This window comes from Ursus americanus, chromosome 12 (genome assembly GCF_024610735.1).
Source record: "Ursus americanus isolate L20-20 chromosome 12, mUrsAme1.1.p, whole genome shotgun sequence".
NCBI classification, from domain to species: Eukaryota; Metazoa; Chordata; class Mammalia; order Carnivora; family Ursidae; genus Ursus; species Ursus americanus.
The window spans coordinates 36,652,465-36,677,383 of NC_142138.1; the positions used below are offsets into that span (position 1 = coordinate 36,652,465).

The 24,919-nt window shown below is 35.0% G+C and overlaps 1 protein-coding gene across 8 annotated transcripts in view; it reads right to left on the reverse strand.

The window, feature by feature from the left end:
• Positions 1–24,919, reverse strand: part of TTLL7 (tubulin tyrosine ligase like 7) — a 196,314-nt gene that overhangs the window by 42,797 nt on the left and 128,598 nt on the right. For all 8 annotated transcript variants that reach the window (XR_015726274.1, XR_015726275.1, XM_087866046.1 and 5 more), the window contains 8 exons: positions 20,975–21,069; positions 18,693–18,840; positions 18,534–18,607; positions 17,649–17,784; positions 10,733–10,819; positions 5,810–6,008; positions 2,410–2,615; positions 1,297–1,431 (listed from right to left, as the gene is read on the reverse strand). Coding sequence is in view for 6 of the 8 variants with exons in the window: in XM_087866046.1 (XP_087722172.1) it covers positions 1,297–1,431; positions 2,410–2,615; positions 5,810–6,008; positions 10,733–10,819; positions 17,649–17,784; positions 18,534–18,607; positions 18,693–18,840; positions 20,975–21,069 (1,080 nt within the window). In the remaining 2 variants the exon portion in view is untranslated. The remainder of the gene's footprint in view (positions 1–1,296; positions 1,432–2,409; positions 2,616–5,809; positions 6,009–10,732; positions 10,820–17,648; positions 17,785–18,533; positions 18,608–18,692; positions 18,841–20,974; positions 21,070–24,919) is intronic.

Here is a 24,919-nt window from a genome sequence, read left to right on the forward strand (position 1 = left end):
ATTGGTATATAACTAATATCTCTAAGAAATAAACGTAAACTGATACAAAATTTTTGTCTTTACCTAGAAAAGAACTTGACTGAATAAGATAATATGTAAATAAAAACACATCTACATAATGCTTTACAACTAATGTTCATTTTTCTCTTTTCCTTGATGTAACAAATATCAGCTCATTTTTAAGTAAGATACCATTTTCACTTTTTAAAATACACATATAACAAAATAATGTGTAATATTTGGAGATTTTGGTTATAACTATGTTCTGATTATAAAATAGAAATTGCCATTATTAATTTTTTAAATTAAGAAAGTTAAATTTTTATTATGATTTGTTGGGTTTTTTTGTTTTGTTTTGTTTTGTTTTGTTTTGTTTTGTCCCCAGACAGTTTCTTCAGACAGGTCCAAAGGCTAAAATGCGAAAAAAGCCAAGCGCATCATTCTGGTTCTTATCCTACAAATGGCCACTAGATGGTGCCTTCTCCTCTGGAACAACAACAGCAAGAACAAAAACAAACCAAACCAAAACAAAAAAACAAAAAACACACACCACAACCAAAAACCAAAAACCAAAACCCCAAACAAAACTAAACAAAACAGGGAAACCAGAAAACAATCTTCTGTTACTGAGGGATTACCTAGGAATGTCAATTTGAAACAGACGTTTAAATGAAATCAATCTTTGAAGGAATGATCTTTCACCAGAAATATCTGAATAACTTGGACCTTCTTTCTAGCATAGGAGTAAGTCACTGACTTTAATGTGAATTTTTAGGACTGTGTCATTTTAGAATGTTCCACTGGGTGGTGCAAATGTGTTTATAACAAGAAAAACACACCCAACATAAGCCATTTCACAATTTGACAAAAACCATTCAAGGTGTCACATTCAAATATCCTTGACATTTTATACCCAGGGCCCTATTTTTTCATTACAACTCATTACATGTTAGATCCTTCTAAACCTTTACAGAAGGAGGCTTAACTTTGGTATTTCTTTCATCATTAAGAACAGTAATTATTTAACAGTAATTATTCTCACTTGAAGCAATTGCATCATTAAAATAGGACTAGACACTAAAAGATATTTTGCATTACTGATAACGTGATCTCACTGCTCATGAATCATAATAATTAAAATAACCCCTGTATTTTCTAAAGCTTGTGGAGGTTGAAAAGAACATCAATTAAGTTTACCATGTCATTGAGAATAATGCCATCAGGAAATAAATTTTAATAGTTTAAGAAGAATAAACTTGCGAGCTCCTTGAAATTTCGTATACATTAAATACTCACATCTTCTACCAGAAGTAATGATTCTGCATCTGATTTTCCTGGAAACCGGATCTTCATGTCCTTGAGGACAAATAAGGTCTGACTTGTTAGATCATCTTCTTGTTCCTTTGTTCTCAGTTGCCGCAAAGACTCACTCTTAAATTTGAAAGAATACAGATATTTGGAGGGGGTCTTATTTCATTGTGCCACTATAATCTGAAAGATATTTCTAGGTAAAAATGATGCACTTTTAATTACAAAAAAATAACAATGAAAAAGAAAATAATTTCTTTTACATTTAGTCTTAGGATTAAATGGAAGTGATTTCCTAAGAGTGTCTTTCACACTCCCACAGTTACAGTTTATTTAGCTCAAAATACTAAAATAAAAATATAAGTGGTTAAAAAAGACTTACATATACCTTAGACTATTTTTGGTTAGAAAAAAATAATTATTTATTGATTGTTACTAAGTGAAATTCATTCATTTATATTTTCTAAACTCTTCTCTTTGGGAACATGATCCACATTAAATAAACAAGTAAATCCCTGGCCTATGTGTAGGTACATGGAGATATCTATTTGAGCATCTACAAGTAAGCCTGGTTGTAAAATAAATTTGCTGACTTCTTCAACACGAATCTCTGGGATTCATGCTAAGGAGAGAATGCTACATGTTAATTTAGATATAAAGAAAACATTATTAACAATGTTTATACTTCAGTGCTCTAAGAATCATTTATCAATGGTTTGTTTTTTTAACCTATTAATCAATAGTCCCATTAAGGAAAATTAACCATCCAACAAAGTCCCCCAAATTTACAGCTGTACTGCACAATACACTGCAAAATGAAACATTTACTCAGATGAAATTCAGCAAAATTATCCTACACCATCAGCAAATGGAAAATAAAATGTTATTCTCAGGGTCCATCCTCAAGTTCTATGATATAGTGGTCTGCTTTTTAAGTTATAGGTTAAGATAGATGAATAATCCAAATTCCAGAAGACCATGAGCTGAATTATAGAAAGGATCTGGGGTTCAGTCTGTCCTCTTCCCAGCAGATCCCTTTGCCACCTAAATCCTGAGTATAGTTCTTCTTGGAATTTCAGAGGAGCAAAAGAGATGACTTACCAACTGAGAGTTAGGAGAGCTGGCATCATTAGCGTGAGGCAGATGCCTCATGTAGGAGGAGGCACGGTTTAAAGAATGGGACCGAGACCCTGAAGTTGGCCGGGATGCTGGTATCATTTGTTGAGCAGAAAAGGGGCGGTTGTCCGCGCTGGAAGGTGATTGAGAAGAGATGGACCGGGGGCAACTGACTGAACGCCTAATGGAGCCTATGATAATGGAGAAGAAGGATAAGACAGTAGCAGAGTTAGTAGAAGCTTCCCACTGCATCGGGTTTATTTAAACTAACAATTAGACCACATGGTAGCAAAACAGCAATAAATGTAAAAGCATAGACATCATCATGAGAATATGAGTTTGAAATTAATTCTTCAATTTAAACAGTAAACTTGCTGCAGCACCCCTATCATGTATTAAGAATGGCTACCATGAGAACACTTTTTTAAATAGTTCCATTCTTGAAACATGACATAAAAGAACCAGAATCATAGGACGGGATGGACAGGAGTCTAGAGAGTGGCCAGAATGAACGGATGTTATTGGATTTAGGGCACCTAAGAAAAAAAAAAATAGCAAGCAGAAGAAAAACATAAAGAGTATCCTGATGGAGTTTAAATATGTAATTGGTTATTACAAGAGTAGTAATAGACAGGTAGTCTTCTTATTCACAGGAGAGAAGAATTAAGAAAAAGCTAGATTTAAATTCCCATAGTAGAAGATTTAAAGTCAAGAAAAAAATGTCTGGATCGAGAGGGTTGTTATCAGAACAAACCAGGGAAAATCTCAGAATATCTTCCTCAATGAATATTGAGACCATTTAAAAAAGAGAACCAACTGTTCCAGGTAAATCTTGATTCCTGACACAGGGAAATAGAATATCACTCAATATTATCAACAGTTACATCCTTCTAGTTCACATTTTATATATACCCTCTGTTCTATATTCTCTCTCTGCTTGGGAAATACTTCAATCTTCATTTATTTAATAATTTAATAAAACTCACATGAAGCCAGGTTGAATACCCAAATATTTCTCTTCATTCGCTGTTGAAAAAAATTTAAACCTTTATAAAGGCAATGGACATAAACCTTATATTTAGGGATGTATCTCTATAGGACATTTTGAGTCAATGAGAAGCCTAATACCATTTGGTTCTGGTGAGTATAAAAAATATACTCATTAAAGCTATAAAAGATGTTTTTTTTAAAAAAAAAATTTCCATTTGTTTCAATTATTAACTTTCTTCTGAACCTAAAATTTGCATCCAATTTTTTTTAAAGGTCTATGCTTCTAAAAAAGGGCTGTGTGAGGTCAATCTTCTACTAGGAAAATACACAAAAGCACGTGCTACTACCTACACCTTGGTTCTACTCTCTTTGAGGGCTTCAGGTGATTATTTGGACATGTATAACCTGATCACAGGAGCAGAAGGAAAATATCCTTTCTCTTGAATCACCAGATTCCCATTTTTCCCTTGCATACACTGGAAATTCAGACAGAATAATTAAATCACTAGATACGCCAATAATATTTAGGTAGATTAACAAAAAAAAGGTTGTAACTTGCATACACAAGTTATGTGAGAAAAATATTTCATATAGTTTTGTATATGAACACCTTATATCAACCCAAAATATATCTTTGAAACTACAGCAAGTGTAAATTTCCTGAGTTAGTTCTCTATGCCAGAAAATGTTACACATAATCTGGATTTTGTCCTCCATCACTAGCATCACTTTGGAGAGAAAACTCCAGGAGGGTATGTGGCTATGGTATTCCTTACTGTAATATTAAAGAGAGAATATAAAACAAATTGAAACCTTTGTGGTAATTCCTAATGATTATAAAAATAAAATATAACTATAAGGAAAAAGATATATAACTGAATTAAGCTAGCCATAAAATGTGAATTCACACTTAAAATCATTTTAATACACTATTTTTCTGATTTCAATTTATTTTTGGTCTGAGGACAAAGAACAATCTCAGAGCTATAGAAATCTCAGCAACATTTTCACAACCCTGCCCTGGTCCTCTGTCGGCTCGCGCTCTTAGGGGTGCACATCTTAAATGAGCGCTTAAACAACTGATGAGATCTGGACAGGACAATGTCAGCTTCCCAAAGAGAAACAGAGCCATCCTTTCAGAGACACACTGAAAGTACTTAAGGCATCTTTAAGAAAAAAAAGGAAGTAATTGATAAAATAGCTTGCAAACTCTAGAACAGGTGCTCAATAAAGATTTTAAATGAGTAATTAAATGAAAGGGAACATAATACATTATTTCCCCTCCAAACACATAAACTCTCAAAGACAGGAACATTAGCATGTATCTTCATAAAATAATCCAGTAAAAGAAAGTAAAGGAAGAGGAAAAGAAAGACCATCAAAAATCTTCATGATAATTTGGTAAGAGAAAGATAATTTAAAAACTTCATCTGTTTGTGCTGTATTCCTCACGGCATTTTGCCCTAGGTATGAAAGGCCAGGTTTAAAACACACTCATTACCAGGAACTAACATTAAACAAACCATTGCTGGAGATCAATGAAGGCTCACAGCTGTGTTTACTGCATGACTGAACTGGTCCCTTTCGTGGAGCCCTGGGACGATGGGAGTTAAGGAAAGCCCTGCCTTGGAGGCGCATGGGGAAGGGAGATCCAAATAAGCCTGAGAAAACAGCAATACCACACTGGACATTCGGGGATGAAAGAAGAATCGTGGACACATCTGAAATCAAAGAAGGAATGACAGAATGGAGGAGAGAGAAAATGTAAAAAGAAATAAAGGAAGAAAGAGAAAAGAAGAAGGCGGATAGAAAACCAACAGAGCAGCTGGTTGGTTGCTGTCCAGAATACTTGCTGTATCCCAAAAGCCCTCACTGAAGAGCTTAGCCCTGGTGAACACAGGAGGGAACAAAACTTCAACGATTTCACAATTGCATGGCTCACAGAGATGTTCAAGTCAAATGCCTCAAGAGATACACATATTTTTAAAAAAGAGGTGAGCATATAAAAGAAAGTTGGTGACTGAAAGGGAGGGAAAGCGGGGAGGGGGGTATGGAATGAGGGAACATAACTCTCTTAAAAGAGAGTGAAGCCAGCAGATCAGCAGCCATGAGGCCCATTTCATAAAATCCAAGCAATAATCCAGGACTTAACAAAAACTATGAAATAGGGAAGAAAGGGCTCTCAGAGATCCTTCATTCAACCTGTTTGCTTTCCATCTGCAGCCCCTGGAAGGGACTGTGTGGTGTGCCCAGGTCAGGTTAGGGAAGGAAGTAGGATGGAGTCCAGGTCCCCTCACACACAACAAGGGTTCATTTGGCCCAAGGTCTTTTATTGAGTTAAGTACTTTCCGTTCCATAATTCTTCACATAACGAAATTAGAAGAAATTAACTTACTGGATTGTTGAATTAATTTGTAGTTGTTGGACTGTTTAAGGTTATACATAACTTGCTTTTCTCTGTTCTTATTTTGGTACTCTTCTTTCTCATTGTCCTCAGATTCCGAAGCGCTGCTGCTGCTGTCATAACTGCTGTCACTGCTGTAGTATTTCTGTCTTTTCATTACCTCAGAGCTCTCAGGCATGGAGGACAGAGGCTAAATGAGAGGGAAATGTGTTCTTCTGTGAGAACTCAAAACACTGCTAATAAATTACTAGCATGACTAGTTACTATTTTTAATTTCCTGCTTATGCTTGCTGCTTTTCACCAAAGCCTGAAACCCTCTCAAAGCATGACTGCTACCGTGCCGCTGTTAGCCTAACACGCTATTCACTGATGATTCTGTTTTGGCAAAATGTTCCTTCTTAAATGACATATAGTTCAGTCGTGATGAGAAAAATGCTATTTCTGTGTGATCTGAAGAAATGACCAGAGAGTATCCACAGAGAATAACAAAATAAAATATTTGAGATGAAAATGAAAATATAAAAATCAGAAACATATCAGCTTTTCTTCATTCCATACAGAGAGATTATTCATTACTCATCAAAACTCAGAGATGTACTTTTGTTGTATCATTGATGTTCAGAGTCACTCAGCAAATATGTGTGTGTGTGTGAGTGTGTGTGTGTGTGTGTGTTGCTTGTAAGAGAAAAGAGAAGGGCAGAGGGGAAGAAAGGCAGAAAGAGTAAGAAAGCAGCAGCCGATTAAACCACTGCAAGTAAAGGGGTGCCTGGGTGGCTCAGTCGGTTAAGCGTCTGCCTTCCACTCAGGTCATGATCCCAGGGTCCTGGGATCAAGCCCTGTGTCAGCTTCCTACTCAGGGGGAGCCTGCTTCTCCCTCTGCCCCTCCCCCTGCATGTTTTTCTCTCAAATAAATAAATAAATAAATAAACAAACAAAAAACCCACTGTAAATAAAATAAGATAAATTACTGTAAGTATAGTAAAGCCACATCATGAAAACAGAGCCTATGAGCCTATCCACTCAGATAATGTGCAACACAAAGCAAGGTATTCTTCACGTGTCTAATTTGCTGTGGATATTTTTACAAATATAAATTTTTAGTTCATTTCCAAATTGGTTCTAAACAGCTCGTGCCTCTTCTCATAGGATTTCTAAATCTGACATATAGGTCTGGCCATAATGAAGCAACATTGCTTTTCATTGCCCATGCTACATAAAAAAAGTGGTATCATGTAAAAATCAGTATGGCAGGAATTTTTGGAGGATAGGTAAATCTGTAATGATTCAAAATGCCCTGCTGTTATGTTCCAATATTTCCATTAGCATTACTTGACTCTAAACCTCCCAATCAATGTGTTTCCAAGGATGCCAGCAGAGGGGATAAAAGATAAGGGAAGTAGGACAGCTTCACTTCAGAAAGAACACACACAACCAAGAACAAGACATTTTATGACTTAGTCATTTTAAGAGACTATTTATTATAAAAACCATATGCCTCTTACTCCTGCTGGGAAAGGTTCCCCTGACTACATACTAGATGCTTGTTCTCTGTTAAACAAAAATGCTTTGATGCTAGCATACACCATCATGAAACCCTTGGCTACCATGGGACTTCACTGAAATAAGGTGTATCTTCTCGTGTATCGGTGTAGGATGAAAGATAGAGAGAGAAATAGCATTTCATGAAGTGCATGGAAGACATAGTGAGCCAAAGCATGATCCTCTTAAAGTTACCACCTTTGCAAAGGGTGAAAAATAACCAAAGCAGGAAACATAATTTAATGCACTAAGGTACCAACTTGTATTTGAACGTATGTTTTCCTTTTGATAGTCTAATATTTACTGAGCACTAACAATGTTCAAAGAGATATGCATAAAAACACTGACTAGTACACAATCATGGAACGTTTTGATAGTCTTGGGGAATATGAATTCTAAAGGAAGCATGTTTCTTCAGAAGTCTCGCAGACCCAAAGAAACAGTGGCACAACCAGGCTTGCTGGTAGTGTCCTCTTTCATGTAGGCAAACAGCTTTCAGGTTTCTTAAAGAACTCGACTGCATAATGAGTTATTTGATCCTAAAAAGAATCACTAGGGAAAATAGATAGCTGAACCTTTGTGTCATATATGCATTTGGGACTTTTTGACCAACACACTGTTCAAGCAATAATTAATAAGAAGTGACAGCAGTGTGAACTTCAAACAGTACCTTAACTACAAAATGGAATTTGCAAATTCGCATTGAGTTAGGATACAAACCATACTACTTATTTTTATGTCCAATTTTATTATGAACTGGGCCATACATAAAAAAAATATAAATAGTATAAAGATTAGTAAAACAAATATTTATGTCCCTATCACTCAGCTGAAAAAAAAAGAACAATGCTCATAGCTAATACTTTGTGGTATAGCTAATTAATATTTCTTAGTTTCTCAAATAAGTGAAAAATTACTATTTCTCCTCGTACAAGTTTCATTTAACCTTCACTATCTTCAATTTCTTCTACCATAAACGCACTGGAAATTAATGCTTACCATGTGATATCATCCCTCTAAAATAAAAGGTTGCTTTGAAGTTTGGCTCACCCCAGACCCTCAGTGTACATAAAGTTAAAAGTTACAAAATGCTGGGGCGCCTGAGTGGCTCAGTTGTCAAGCATCTACCTTCGGCTCAGGGAGTGATCCCAGAGTCCTGGGATCGAGCCCCACATCAGGCCCCTCTGCTGGGAGTCTGCTTCTTCCTCTCCCACCCCCCCCTGCCTGTGTTCCCTCTCTTGCTGGCTGTCTCTCTCTCTGTCAAATAAATAAATAAAATCTTAAAAAAAAAAGGTTATAAAATGCTTTTACTTCAGACTGATTATGCAGCTTTCAACCACTTTGAAATACTACCAGCATTAATACCTACAGAAACTAGCCAATTCATTTCATTTCAACAAACAGCTAGTTTCTACTACTTGCCTAGAATAAGAGGGGTTGAAAAAAATATACAATGTGAATTCTGTCTTCCAGGAGCTTATATTTTATTTGGATGATAAGCCTTGTTTAGTGAAGCAAAGTATGATAGATGGCTGTCTCAGGGCCTTTGAATTTGCCATTCTTCCATAAATATTGTGCCCCTAAGTTGTCTCACAACTGGTTTGCTGAATTGCAATAATTAATACACAAAGCTTTTTCAGATTTTTTTCACTTTTACAGATACTCTTTCACTTTTACAGATACTCTAAAATATATTAGAAGCATTATCAACAGCATTGTCCATAATTCTTCAGTATAAAGCACATATTTCAGAAGAAGGGTGCCTGACATCCAAGGTCTCTGATCTCCACCAGATACATATCTTTCACCAGGTTCATCTTGTACTATTTTACTCCCCAGGAATCTTCCATTTGAGTGATACCAAATTCTTTCTTTTTTCTCCAATACTCTATGCAAAGTCACACCTCCATGTCCTTGCCTTAATATTCCCTCTACCCTGAATATCCTTCCCCTGCTCCTAAATGTTCAGAGCACTACTCGTTTTTTAAGACCCAATTCCAATGTCACTTCCTTTATGAAACCATCCACAGGTTACCAATCCCTTTCTTCTCTATGCTGTTGTAGCACTTTCCACGCCCTTTATTACAGCACTTGCCACAATACACCCTGGACCTTGGTTCACCCATCTGTGTTCCACTAGCCAATGAGGTCCTTGTGGACACATTTAACTAATGGCTTTGGATAACCTTCTAAGTGCCAAACAATGTGCAAGGTGCTAGAGATGACAACATGCTTCCTACCCTCAAAGTACTTACAAGTTCATTCTAAAGCAAACATGCACACAATTGTCACGACTGTTTTTAAAGTGTTATTTGCAGCAGCAGAAGAAGGAAGATCTCAGTCTAACTAGGGGAGGGAGGGAAGATTTCACAAAGGCAGCAATGGTTCAGCTGGATTAGGAGGGGATCTGTAATCAATCAATGAATGGATTTTTTTTTTTTAAATAGGAAGGCATTCCAGAGGCATGGAAAAAAGCATGACAGAGCATGATGATGTGTGTAAGGAAATAGCGATAGCTCTGTATTGCTGAAATGTAAACTAAAACAACAACAATAACGATAACAAGTGAATAAAAAAGTCTCCAAGATTTTACAAATTCAACACTTTCCTACTCTACTAGCAAGGACTTCAACATATACAAAAGGAGCGGGTAGATCATCACTAAAGAGGATGAAGGTAAAGCAAACACCAGTCCATTTTTGCTTGGATGACGGCTTTCTGTTTATTCCTAGAAACCATGCCTATTTTAACTAACACAATTTCAGTGTTACTGGGTCAACAATAAGTGGGGCTCCATGAGGATTTCCAGAGTCATGATTTGCCTTACCTATAATGCTACACATCTCTGATAATTTTAAGTCTAGAGATATGAGAAAAATGTAATACTGAGTACAGAATAAGGGTACTAGTTTTAAGTCCCTCTCGGCCCTAACTGATAGAGTTTTCACTAGCATTAGGGAAAGAATTAAAAAATGAGGGAAACTTGGAGCACCTGGGTGGGCTCAGTCAGTTAAGCATCTGCCTTTGGCTCAAGTCGTGATCCCAGGGTCCTGGGACTGAGCCCCACATCAGGCTCTCTGCCTCTCTGCTCAGCAAGGAGCCTGCTTCTCCCTCTCCCTCTGCCTGCCACTCTACCTACTTGTGCTCTCTCTCTCTGTCAAAGAGATAAATAAAACCTTTAAAAAATATAAAAAATGAGGGAAACTAACAAAACAAAACTTCTACTGAATATAGCTCGCTAACTCTATGCACCAGACACACAGTCCATACAGTTCTTTGAAAGTGGCATCATTCTTACAGTAAGAACTATAAAGGTAAAATCAACTGTACTTAGTAGCAGCTACTTTGATAATAAAGAATGTAGAGGTACTGCACCTTTGGTCCTCGAGGCTTGGCAGTTTTGCCCATCAATTTTTCATCGTCAATTTCACATTGTTCCAAAAGGTCCAAAATATCTTCTTCCTTAAAAAAATATTAAAATTGTGATCACTAATGGACTCTAGAATTTTTCCAAGGTCATTAATCTCCATAAAATAGTGTGCAACAAGGAGTCCTAGCACTATTTGATGAAGATTGCTCAGATCAAACGAGAGAGAAAGAGTCATGGAAAAATCTCTTGAAGAAACCTTCACTAAAATCTGGCATATAAATAATACATAGCTGAAATTTATTATGCATTAATATCATAAACAAATGTATCCTTATGTTCTAGTACACTATTAAAATCTTAGAGTACAATACTTCAATAAATTAGCCTATTGAACATTTTAAAATTTCCAAAAGTTCACTCTAGTTTTCCAGAGCACAATTTCATCAATCATTTCTATATTAATTAGTGCAAAATAATATTACAACTTCAGAAGCAAATTGACAATTGGCCTAATAGCTCCCTTTAGAACAATCTAATGTTAGTATTTGGTAAATGGGCATAATATAAGGTAACTCTTCCAAAATTTTAACTATTGTGCAAGAGTATTTTTAGAACTTTATGAAAGATTTTCATTCTATGGGAGTAATACTTGCTCTTCTAGAGTCATTGTGAAGTCAAGGGGAAAAGTTATAAAAACATATACTGAAACAGATTCTGAGCAAACCAGAGCAATAGGAGTATAATAGTTACACTGAAAGAGGTATAATCAATGGCTTCTTTGAGCTATTTATTCAACCTATAAAAATATTACATCTCCATTTACATATTTATGATATATTTCAGTGTCTCTTATAAAAAGGTTTTTGAAGAAACTAGAAATCCCACTGTGCAATGGAAATTTGTAAAATAAGTTACTCTTCATCCCAATCCAATAAAGCTTAGCTATTAAAATACCAAAATAGTTTTGCTATAATATTTTGATTAAACAATAACCCTACAATGAATTCCTGTGACAGCAGCACAAGACAGTTAAAAAGAAACTCAAAGAGTTCTGTTTCTGCTTAGGAGAAAGATCATAATAGGTAATACTTTCATTATAGCAGCTAGAAAAAGACAGATAAACTAAACAATCATATTTTTTAAGACATCAGAAAGCTGTGGATAAAAAGTAGTGTAAAATAAACTAAATACCAGAGTGCGGAAAGTTCCAAGTAAGCAGAGATGAGTAGCCGTTTTCTACTTTGGGATCATTTGTCAAGTCTGAACACAGGTGGGCAGAGACCACATCCGTAACAGGCTGGGATAAAGAGAATCTCATAGAGTTTTCAATGGTCATGTGGGCTAGTGTAACATCTAGAACCGTCCAACAGAGCTTGTGCTCTTCACCTGCTGGGTCTGTCTGACAGCAATTTTAGTGAGTATGTAGTGGAGTAGGAAGATAGAGGCATGTGAAAGCCAGTAGTACTCCTCTGCAGTCTTACAGTTTTTAGATACCAATAGAAAATGAGGTCCATAACAAAGACTGAATAAATTTCATCCTTGAGACCCTTGAAACAAGTTGGGAAACTAAAACTACTACAAGCCAGACTGGACCAAGTTCAACTTTTCTTTTTTTTTTTTTTAATAGAAATAAATTTGACATATAACGTGTGTAAAGATACATTTATAAATTTAATATGATTGTCATTGTAGTAATAGTGAGCTTCTCCATCACATCACATGACTATCATTTCTTTTCTGTGGCTGGAATAATAAATATCTGTTCTCTTAGCAAGTTTGATGATTAGAATACAATATTGTCTATAGTCACGATACTGTGCATTAGATCTCTAGGACTTATTTTCTACTAGTTGCAAGATTGTATCCTTAAACAATCTCTCTCTTATTCCCCCACGCTTGAACTCTGGTAACCACCATTTCACTGTTTTTATGAGTTTGGCTTTTTTGAATTCCACATATAAGTGAAATCCTATAGTATTGCATAATGTTCTCAAGGTCCATCAACGTTGTCACAATGACAGGACTTCCTTCTTCCTCATGGCTGAAAATATTCCATTGTACATATATGCCACATCATCTTTACCCATTCACCCACTGACAGTCACTTACATTGTTTCCAAATCCTGGCTACTGTGGATAATGCTGCAATAAACATGGGAGTGAATGTATCACTTTGATATTCTGTTTTCATTTCCTTTGGGCATAACCCAGAAGTGGAATTGCTGGATCATATGTTAGATCTATTTTTAACTTTTTGAGGAACCTCCAGATTGCTTTCCATAGTGGCTGAACCAATTTATAGTCCCACCAACAGTAAACAAGGGTTCCCTTTTCTCCACATCCTCACCAACACTTGCTATTTCTTGTCTTCTTAATGATAGCCATTCTAACAGGTGTGAGATGGTACTTCATTGTGGTTTTGATTTGTATTTCGCTGACGATTAGTGATGCTGAGCATTTTCTCATGTACCTGTTGGACATTTGGATGTCTTCTTCGGGAAAAAAAAAAAATGTCCATTTAGCTCCTCTGCCCATTTTTTTGGTGGTTGTTGTTGGTATACAGTTGCATGAGTTCTTTAAATATTTTGGATATTAACCCCTTATCATATATATTTTCTCCTATTCTGCAGGTTGCCTTTTCATGTTGTTGATTATTTCTTTTGTTGTGCAGAAGCTTTTAAGTTTGATGTTGTTCCACTTGTTGATTTTTGCTTTTGTTCAACTTTTCTTTGGCTCAAAGTGATTAGTCCCTTACCTTAGCACCCTGAAAGAAGAAAGATATACCTTTTTTTGGAAAAAATAATATCAGTTCAATTTTTATGATTCTTTTATAGACACTGTCAAACAAATAAAAATAGTAGGATATCCAAAATAACAGGAAAATTTGACCCATGATAAAAAGGAAAAAAACATTTTAAAGATCATTTTTAAATGATCCAGATGTTAAAATTAACAAACAAGGATTTTTAAAATGACTACTATATACATGTTAAAGAAAATTGGTGAAAAATGAACAAAATGAGTGGAAGATGCAGAATTTCAACAGAGAAATGAGGCTTAAAAAACCAAATGGACATTCTTGAGTTGAAAAATATAATCAAAAATTAAGAAGTGATTGGATATGCTCATGGCAGACTGGGCACAGCAAAGATATGTCAGTGGAAATTATCCAAACTGAAGCACACAGAAAGACAAAGAAAGGAAAAACAAAACAGAGTATCAAAGATACATGGGATGTTGTCCAATGACCTAATATATATGTACTTAGAGTCCCATAGAAAGACAAAAACAAAAAAATGCAGGAGCAATATCTGTAGAAATAATGGAGGCAAATTTTCCAAAACCAATGAAATACATTAACCCAGAGCTTCAAAAAATTGAGAAAATTATAAGCAGTATTAATACAAAGAAAGCCACACATAAACACATCAAAGTCAAAATGCTGGGGGAAAAAAGCAGCCAGGGAAAAAGACATAATACACTCAGAAAGAAGACAAAAATAATAATGGTTGAATTCTGAATAGAAACAACAGGAACCAGAAGACAAATAAGTGACATCTATAAAAACCTGCCAAGATAGAATTCTATGCCCAGTTAAGCTCCACGTAAAAAAGAAGACAAAATGAAAGACAACTTCTGACCAAAAAACAAGAGAGACAGAGAGAAAGTTAATCAACACCACACTTATGCTACAAGGAATATGAAGCATAAAGAAAGTTTCCTCAAACTGAAGAAGGATAACCCTTGTTAGAAGCGTGAATCTGCGTAACAGGATGAAGGACACAAGAAAGGGTATATATGTGAGCAAACAGGAAGGTCAGTTAGAAAACTATTGAAGACCACTGATTGCTTAGACAATACTAACAATGTATTCTGAGGTTTGCAACAAAAGTCAAAGTAAAATATATGTTAACAGCACAAAGTCAGAGGGAGACACTAAATGAAACTCAACTGTTATGGTTCTTATTCAAGGTTGGTTATTATAATTTAAGGATGTATATTGTAATTTCTTTTTAAAAAGATTATGCTACAATATAACTAAAAGCCAAAAAGAGATGATAAAATAGTATAACAAAAAAATAATTGATTTTTCCATAAGAATAAAGGGAGCAACAAAAAAATAATGAACAGATAGACTAGAGAACAAAGAGCAAGAGGGTAGACATAAACCCACCTCTACCAGTAAATGTGTGAAATGATTGAGACAGATACTGTCAGACTGAATTTTAAAGCAAATATGACCCAACTACATGGTAAATACCAGACATATTTTAAATATAAGAACAGAGATAAGTTGATAAATAGATGGAAAGATACGTCATTTAAACAGTAACCATAAGAAAGAAACTAGTTGGCTACATTAGTCACACGAAGTAAACTTTATGACGTGGGATATTATCGAAGGGAAAGGTAAACTTTTCCTTAGAAAAGTTTAGAAAGACATCTTCATAACTTCAAAGTGTATGAAACAAAAATTGACAGAATTAAATCCACAATCATAGTTGGAAGTTTTAACAATCTCTCTCAGTAATTGCTAGAACTAGTAGGCCAAAAAAATTAAAAAGGATATAGAATAATTGAACAACAGTAATCGCCAAATTTACTTATGACATGCATAAAACTCTATAAGCAACACCTGTAGCAGCACATTATTTTCACATACACTTGGAACATTCACAAAAATAAGTACTCTATTGAGTTAAAACAAGTATCAATTCATTTTAAAATACTGAAATCAGAATATTTTCTAATACCAATGAAATAAACTAGAAATTTTTAACAAAAATAAAGCGAGAAATTTTTAATGTATGGAAATCAAGCAAGAAACTTCTAAATAACCAAATAAAAAACAGAAATTAACTTAGGATGGCAGTTAATAAAAATATAATATGTAAAAATTGCTAGATACAAGGGCAATATACAAAAAAATCAGATGTTTACATCTTGAAAACAAATTTAAAAATGAAAAATTTTAAAAATTATATTACTGGCAATAGTCGCAAAAACATCAAATACTTAAGAAAAAATTTAAAGATGTGCAGAAACTATACACCAAGAACTATAAACACAGTTGAGTAACTGAAGACTCAACTTGGAGAGTTGATGGAGATGGACAGATATGCCATATTAATGAATCAGAAGACGCAGTACTGTTAATTCCTCAGTATTGTTAATATTACTGTTAATATAGATTCCTCACAGTCCCAATTAAAATCCCAGCAGCTAGTTTGCAATACAAAAATCAATCAAAATTTAAAATCAAGTCGATTCTAAAATGTATATGGAAGCATAAAGGACCTAGAAAAGCCAAAAGTAACAGTACTGAAGATAGTGTGATATTTGTATAAGAGGCTCACGAACCAACAGAATAGGGCAGGCAAAGTGGTGACATCTAAACTAGATTTTGAAGAAGACAAGAAAGACAGGAATTAAGATTTGAAGCCTATTATGTGACAAGAACTTTAAACAGACCATTTTAATTAACCTCAATTTTAATTTAACCACCAACCTGTCCAGTATAGTTTTAATACTACAATATTAGTGATGAGCAAACTATTGATCAAATAGTTTAGTTTAAGGTTACATAATTAACACATTGGGGAGCTGAAATTTGAATGTAGGTCTATCTGGCTCCAAAATTCCTAGGTTTTCTAGCAGAAAAAGTGGGGTTAGGAGAGCAGAGTAATAAGAACATGAAACAGATGCTGTATCCACAGGAGAGACAAATAACAGTACAAAACAGGTGACAGAAAATGAACAAAGGTCTCCTACTGTCTTGATCAAGAAAAGCAAAAGGGCCACAGAATATAATTCTACTGGTGGAAACATTTGTGTATGTCAAAAGAAAGACTTTTGGAGGAAAAGAACATTGAGGTATACAGTATTCCTTCTGCTTCTGTCTGTTAGGTGTAACCAGCTCAAAAGTGGCTCTATATTTTGTTGCAGAATTTGAGTGAAAAGACCATAGCAAAATCTATCTATAAGAAACTTTATCATTTTTGAATCACTCAATATAACAGGGTATCCAAGAGATGGGAGGTTATCACTGTAGTGAAACGTCCAGTAACATAAAGTACATTTTAATGAGTCCACATAAGCTTATTTGTCTAATGAGACTTTAGCAAGCACAATGCAAGCAGAGGCTTGATTAGCACTTACACACTGGGTTTGTCCTCTTGAAATGCTTTCTTTTGAAACTCCAAGTTACCATGTTTTAAGATCTGGCTACCTTGCTAAGAAATCATGTAAAGAGAAAAAGACATCGAGCCAGCTCCCCAGATAGTCCAGCTATCTTAACTGAGGCACCAGACATGTGAGTGAAGCCTTCCTGGATTTCCAGCCCCAGTTGAGCTTCCAAATAAATGCAACTATGATTCACTCCAAGCAAGCCAAGCTGAAGAACTACTCAGCTGAGCCCAGCCAAGATTACAGAATATGAGCAAATAAATGGTTTATTATGCTACAAAAGATAACTGATAGACATTTTGATAAAGAGAGTGTGTGTGTGTGTGTGTGTGTGTGTTTTAATTCTCAAATGCCAGATCTATGCAGTATATTAGATGAAAAAGTATTGTATAATGTTACTTACAATCCAAATAACGAGAGCATCGCAAAACACTAGGTTAATTCAATGGATTTTTTTTATTCAGTTACATATACACACCTCTGTAAGAAGACATCTTTATCACAATAGATTGATATTACAACATAATGCCAACATTCTCTACTGCATAATTTGTCCCGTTAAGACATCTTATTTATGAAATTACTCGGTTGGTTATGAAATGCTACCAACTGTTAAAATAGAAGGAAAGTGCATCTTAAAACTAATGTTTTTATATGTGGGACTAAGGTGGGTTGTTTTTAAAGACATTATTTGGCCTCATTCATTTTTCTCTTTATAAACATTCGTTCCTTTACCTTCATCCGTTTCAAAGGATTATTCAGCTCTCGCTGGAATGAAGCTGCTCTCCCTGAAAGGAAGGTCTGAAAGGCAACAGCCAACAAATTCTCATACTTTTCAAGCAGAGTTTTATCTTCAGGAGGATAAATTCGTCTACAATAAATCAGATAAACCAACTTGTTTAAAAGAAGCTCTTGTAGTGCAAGAGTTAAGTTCAATTACATAGATATTCCTTGACCACCTACTCTCTGCCAGTTACTTTACTAGGTGCTAGAAATAAAGATGAATGCAGTTGTAAGAAATTCACACAAATTTTCATTAGTTACCTACACAAATTAAAGTTATCTAGAGAAAGGTTATTAAAAAATGAGGCTTCAGAAAGCATAGTGTATAAGGGTTTGGTTGTGGTGTGGTGGTTGGAGAAGAATTGCAATTGGGCATATTGAAGAAATACAGCTCTTCATGGGAGAGAGCAGGTGTGAGGGATAATCTGGAAGTGTGCAGTCACAGTGTGGTTACTGACATGTACAAGAATGTGGGCATTAATCCTGAGAATCTCTTTTGGGGTGGTGGAATGTGCTCATCCGAAGAAGAGGAGAGGAGAGATGTAGAATGAGAAGAGTGTGTTCTCAGAGTTGTTGTTGATGGTGTTAGAGCAACCACTCCGAACTGACAGAAAGAAAACTAGGAGACCTAAAACCTGACTTTCTCAAAATACTACAGTATGAGTAAATAAGGTCACAGGGTAGCATCAGATTTAAAAGATCTCATACAACCACCCATGAAGCTGGCTAGCAGGAATGAAACAAACAGTGCTCAAAATAAGTCTAAAAGGTTGAAAATGTGGAATAGTTGTTTTGACGCTTTACTTCTTCAATCTCTAAGAAAATGGAAGCAGTTACCTATAATTCCCCATATGCCGATTTTCATGTTCCTCTTTTAAAATCTGCTTTCGTAATTGAGCGAGTCTCTCTTTCTACAAATGAAGAAATTTTACAAATAAAATCTGACCAGTGAATTATGCAATTCAAACTGTGGGTATATTGTTAAAATTTTCATACCAACTCTTCTTTCCGCCTCTCTAACTGATGTCTCTGCTGTTCCCAGTCTGAGGAACCTGGTAAGAGCCTTTTTATTGAATTTTGACCATAAAGCCTCCTTTGAGCTTCAGCCTTTTGTTTGGCCAAGTTTCTCCTTTTATCACTGGTCCTGAAATATAAATATAAATATAAAACACAGTCATTCAAATAAGCCCTGATCTTATCCCTGTGACAAGAATTAGCAGAAGAGGAGACACAGTGGGGATATGAATCAATGTGTTAATAACCAAGAGTATGAGAAGTGTGAATATATATATATGAATATATATGTATATATATGTATGTATGTGTATGTATTTGAATACATATGTATATATATGTATATGAATATACATCATATTCATCTAATCATCCATCAAATATGGGTCTCCATATAGTAAACTGGAGGTTCTGTATTCCCAGGGGTTGTGATGGAATACTCTGAGCAATCTATATTCTTTTGGATTTTCTTCAGATTAAAAGTATATGCTTACAAAATGAACTTTGGGGTATATATGAAGCCATACTATAAGTAAAACGTTGTATTAAGAATTGTGCAGACTTGAAAGACAAGTCTAACACATATATGCCCATGGAGCATTCCATCTGGATGGAGAGAAAAGGCGCATCTATAATGTCAACTTCATTAGCATATGCTTGAAATGCTAAGAATTGTATTAAATTCTCTTAGTGGAACAACACTAAGAAAAATAAGAAAAATGAATTCCAACTTTCCCTTATTTTTAAGTCTAGAAATTTCTCACTATTTGAAGTATGTATATCTCACTTTTAAGAAGACAAAAAACACCCATAGATTATATCCTGAATTGGTTGGCAAAGACATGCAAAAAACAAAAACAAAAAACATAAGGCCTACTTATATAATAATAGTAAATGCAAAAAAAAAGAATGTATAGGTATACTGTTTGAATAATCTAAAATATTTGATGTACTCGTGTAAGCTAAATAAACAAAAATTTCACTTTCTATATCTCTTCTATTCATTTCTTTTAGGATAATTGAAATGTAAGTTAAATTGAGGCAAATCATTCTTTGATCAAACAAAAGAAGGGGCCATATGAAAATTTCTTAACAAATTTATCTATCAAAAAAATAGGGGAAAAAAACAAATTTATGTATCAATCTCTTCTTTTAATAATGCTTTCCATATAAAGCTACTTCTCAAGCAGGCAACTGCTAAATGCTTGGAAACATTTAAAATAAATAAATTGCCTGGAAGCATCCCACAACTCTTTTAGAGTTCTTTAAATGACTCCCTTTATTATCAATTCTTTAAATTGACTAGAATCAATTGAAATCATAAAATCCCTGGGCTTAAATGACCTCAGAGGTCCTTTAATCCAACACCCTAAACACTGTTTGAACACTTATAATGGCAGACAACTCACTACCTCATTAAGCAGTTCAATTAAACTTCTAACAAATTTCTTTCATAATGAACCAAAAGCTTTTCTACAAAATAGCATTTCAAATATTTGAGATCCATGATCATGTACACCGCCACCAGCCTAATAATATTCTGTTGGTGCAGCAATCCCCCTTCTGAGTATACATCCAAAGGAGTTGAAATCAGGATGCAAAAATATACCCGCACTCCCATGCTCATTACAGCATTATTCACAATAGCCAAGACACAGAAGCAAACTAAATGTTCATCAGCAGATGGATGATAAAGAAAATGTGGTATATACATACAATGGACTATTATCCAGCTTTAACAAAAAAAAAAAAAAAAAAAAAAAGGAATTCCTGTCTATACTTTTCAATGGGAAGGTTAACCTTGCCTTAACAACTGCCTCTTTCTTCTGTTTACCCAGGCAGCATGACACAGTGGGAAGACCTCTGAACAGAAAGGTAGGAAATCCATGTGTTTGAGGGTTGTTACTTTTTTAATTTCCTGAATGAACTCTGCTTTAGTTCCTTCTTGTAAGGTGAGGAAGACAATCTAGAGATTTTCCTCAGGTATTCTCCAATTCAACATTACATTCTATATTGAATAATTATACAAACACTGTAATTTAACCATATTTACTGCAGATTCAGAGCATGATATGGAGAGAAGGAAAAGCAGCTTGTAGAGAGGAAAAGATATTTTAAAAGAAAACACTAAATGGGTTTGAAGAATGGAATCAAGAAATTCAAAATATAAAATACGAGAAAATTACAAGCCAATTCCACATACAAGTAATTGTTCTATGCCAAAGGTGGTGAAAACCTTCCAAATGATGGAGGAAATACTTTACCTGATGTTTAGTAGCTTTAGTGCATTTAGCAGCACTCCCCTTTTTACATCATAGTCTATTTTCTGATCAGTTCCAAAGCTTGGAGCGCGATTAATCTGAAATTTACAAAGAAAACAATGAGAATAGCCAAATGTTGGTAGGTTAATAAATATTCAACACATATTTGTTAAACTAATGCAAGATCCCCAACCAACAGAAAAACTCTACAATAAATCTCAAAGCTCTACATGGTAGATGGCCCAGTTACCACTGCCACAACTTCCTTGCCCACCACCCTAAGTCAAGGAGTTGCAAGGAATTTGCTGTCACCGCCCACTTCCCCCTGCTGCCTTAGCTCAGGATCTTGGGTAAGCATTTGTGCCCTCTCTCTCCTCTCCACCCTTTCCAACCCACTCTAGGTTTTAAGTTTGGGGAAGTTAAAAGTGACTCATCCTGACAAAAAGGTTAAAAGACCAGTATTAACAAGTACAATAATGATTAACAAAAATAATATGCATGTTACCAATACAATAATAATTAAATGCATTTATTTAGCATATAGAAACTGTCAGTGCCCTCTTTTCACTGCTTCAGATCTTCTGGATGAATTTATCCATTGCTGTCTGAAAAATAAATGATTTTCTTTCTACCTAGATCAAACAATAAATCATCAATTTTCATTTCCAAAGACACTGACTATATAACTCAGAAGATACCATTAAAGGTAGCTGCAGACTAACCGCTATGAGCTTCTCTAACTGTATAAGGACTCATGGGAATAAATGAGACATTTGTGGGTGTTCTTCTTTCCAAAACCATTTCCAGGATATCATTTACATGAAAAATAAGAAGTAAGAGTAACTGTAAATACCCTGAAATCTATTACACAATATACTACCACCTCAAGAGCTGTAGTTTTTGTTTTTGTCTTTGTTGCTATGAAAATGTAACTGGAATAGCAAGTGTTTAAGAAAGTTAATTAATTCAGTTGGCTAGAACACTGCTGAGTTCAAAACTACAGCTTTGCTTCATGACCACTACCTAACCTCACAGCCTATCTCAAAAAAAATCGGATGCCACTAGTCATAGAAGAGGGTGGCCTTATACAATTCCACTCCACAAGAGACACAATAACTGACAGTATGCATTTCACAACTGGCAGCTGTAAGAAATATAAATAAGTAGAAGCATGTACATAGACACTAAACAGACAACAAAAAGATCACCTGCAATCCCATTACCCAGTATACTGTTATCCATTTGATAAATGGTGTATTGCTAACCATTTGATAAATGACAAATATTTGCTATGCATACATATTTATAATATTTATTTTATCTTCCAAATACATACCTATACTAATAATATTATCCTATAATCCAAGTTTTTCTCTTAACAATATAACATGAAAATCTTTCATGTCATCATTTTGGTGCATGGTATTCCATTTACAGAGATGTGCCAAGCTATATTATGCCTTTGCTGATCTCTGATTTAGAAGGTGATGGACATATTTCTGCCTATGTGATGTGGTCTCAAGGAGAAGGGAACAGCTTGGTAACTGCAAGAACATCCATTTATTCCAGGAAAACTTAAGAAAGGGGGTTTCTTAATCTGCTACTTCAAAACTCAGTATTTCCTCTTACAAGTGCGAAGAAAGGGTACGGTAATGTATTTTATATGAAAAAATTTTAACCATTCCATACTGATTCAAATCTCTGCAATTTGTAATACAATTGACAATAGTTCTGCTGCTACATGGGACAGGATTATAAAATGAACCAGATATTTAGGAACCAATGACTTAAGTGGTTCACGGAAATGTTATCTGTCTTTTTAGAATTCCTTAGGTGTTCCATTCCAAAATTGCCATCCGGAATTCTACCAGACATATTCATCCTCCAGGATGGAAGTAACCTCAGACTCTCTCTTACCTATGTCAGAATATCCCCTCTACTACCATAAAAAAGAAACTGGTCTATGGAGAAATGTACCCAACACAAGATAAACTAATATGTGAAAAGGTGGAAAAAAAACTTTTTTCAATTCACATTTTGGATTTTTCAAAAGTTTTATGAGAAAGGTAAAGTAAAAACTAAAGACAGAGGAAACTCTGAAAATTAAGGTTTTATTCAGTCAAAATTCTACTCTGGGGCACCAGGTGGCACAATTGGTTAAGTGTTCAACTCTCGGCTTTTGGCTCAGGCTGTGATCTCAGGGTTGTGAGATCAAGCCCAACATCGAGAGACTCTCACTCCTTCCACCCTTGCCCGTCCCCACTGCCTCTCTCTCATAAATAAATAAATAAATAAATAAATAAATAAATAAATAAATAAATAAATAAATATATTATTTAAATCTACCCTGTGATGTTGATGGCTTCTCTGATTCTCATTTCCCACCCCAATTCTAGAACAAACAAAGCTCAGCAGATGTTAGAGTCTTAAAGTTCAGTAGCTTGTAAATGCATGCAAAAATGATAACTCTCAGAAAGCAAATTAAATTAATAAATGATATTTATTAACCAACCAAATCATGGTTTTACTATCAAAACAAGCACAATCATTTCATGTACATATCAAAGCATCCATAATAGATTCTAGGCTCCCAAATTAGTGCTGTTCCCTTGGCCCAGTAACTTCTCCCCACCCTACCTACCCCCATCTTTCCCGACCCCCAGTCCCCACTGCACCTTCCACAGCATTAACACTCTGCTCTGGTGTTCCTTCCTCCACAAAGATTTTTTTAACTGCCAAATACACACATGTACACAGATTAAACACTCTACTGTTTGTGCTGGTACCCTGGTCCTACTTATACTTGTAACTATTATCATAAGACACATATCTGAGTCCCTACTAGACCAGGGTAAGTATTCTGCCTTCTTGGATCTCCACTCCCTGACACAATGACTTGTTGAAATTGATTCAAGGGTAATTAAAGTATTAGCAGTATACTCATATCCTACCCAATTTCCATATTCTTCCCGAAAAATATTTCTGTGCTTGAAAATTTCTGCAATTTTGCCACTATGGATCATTACCTGCAATTATTCCAGTTAACTAAAAGTTATCATATTCTCAGATGCACCTTCTATCTTATTCCACTTGATGGTGCCAAAAGGTTTTTAACAACATATGTTAGAACCACTACAATTGCAGCTGGGAGAAAACACAAAGAAGCAAGATCTAAATAAGATTCTTTCAATTGTTTTAATATAACAAATATTCATTATCCATAGCTGTTGGTTACTGTAAAGTTTTTGTAATGGTTCTGACTGATTTGCAAATGAGGAAGAAATGAATCGAAAATGAAAATATGTTAATATAAATAATGCTATTTAGCTGTTGATTATTGTCAAGTTTTTTAATGGTTATTGATCTGGATATGATGAAGAAGAAAACAAAGTATGAAGAAACATTAATGCAAACAATGGTGTTTCGAGCCTTTAAAAAAATACAGAATTCAATCATTCAGTCAATTCTGATTTACCAAGCTCACTAATTGTCTATAGTCATTATTCCCTGCTATCCTCTCAGTTCTACCCCATGCATGTGCCTTCACTTCTTCCCTACCCCATCAAGGATAAAAGACAAACCGCAGGAGCAGGAAAAAAAATACAGTTAAGAGCAGAAAGGATAATGGCAGATAAAGTAAGAAACCTAAGGAAGAAAGTGTCAGGCCCTAGTAAGATGAGTTAAATATTTCATATACATGTAATGAAGGAAGCAAAAAGATAAGCAACATTCCTCACATTTATCTTATTTCTAGGACCCAGGCAAGAGCAAAATTTGAACATCTAACATCTATTTTTGATTGGAAATATACATTCCTGGCACATAAGAGATTGAACACACACACACACACAAGCCATGAGCCCTCCATGTGGAAAAGTATTCTTTTCTAAAAATATACTTTGAATGTCTTGATTATCTATCACTCATTCAATTCGCTTTTTCAAGTTA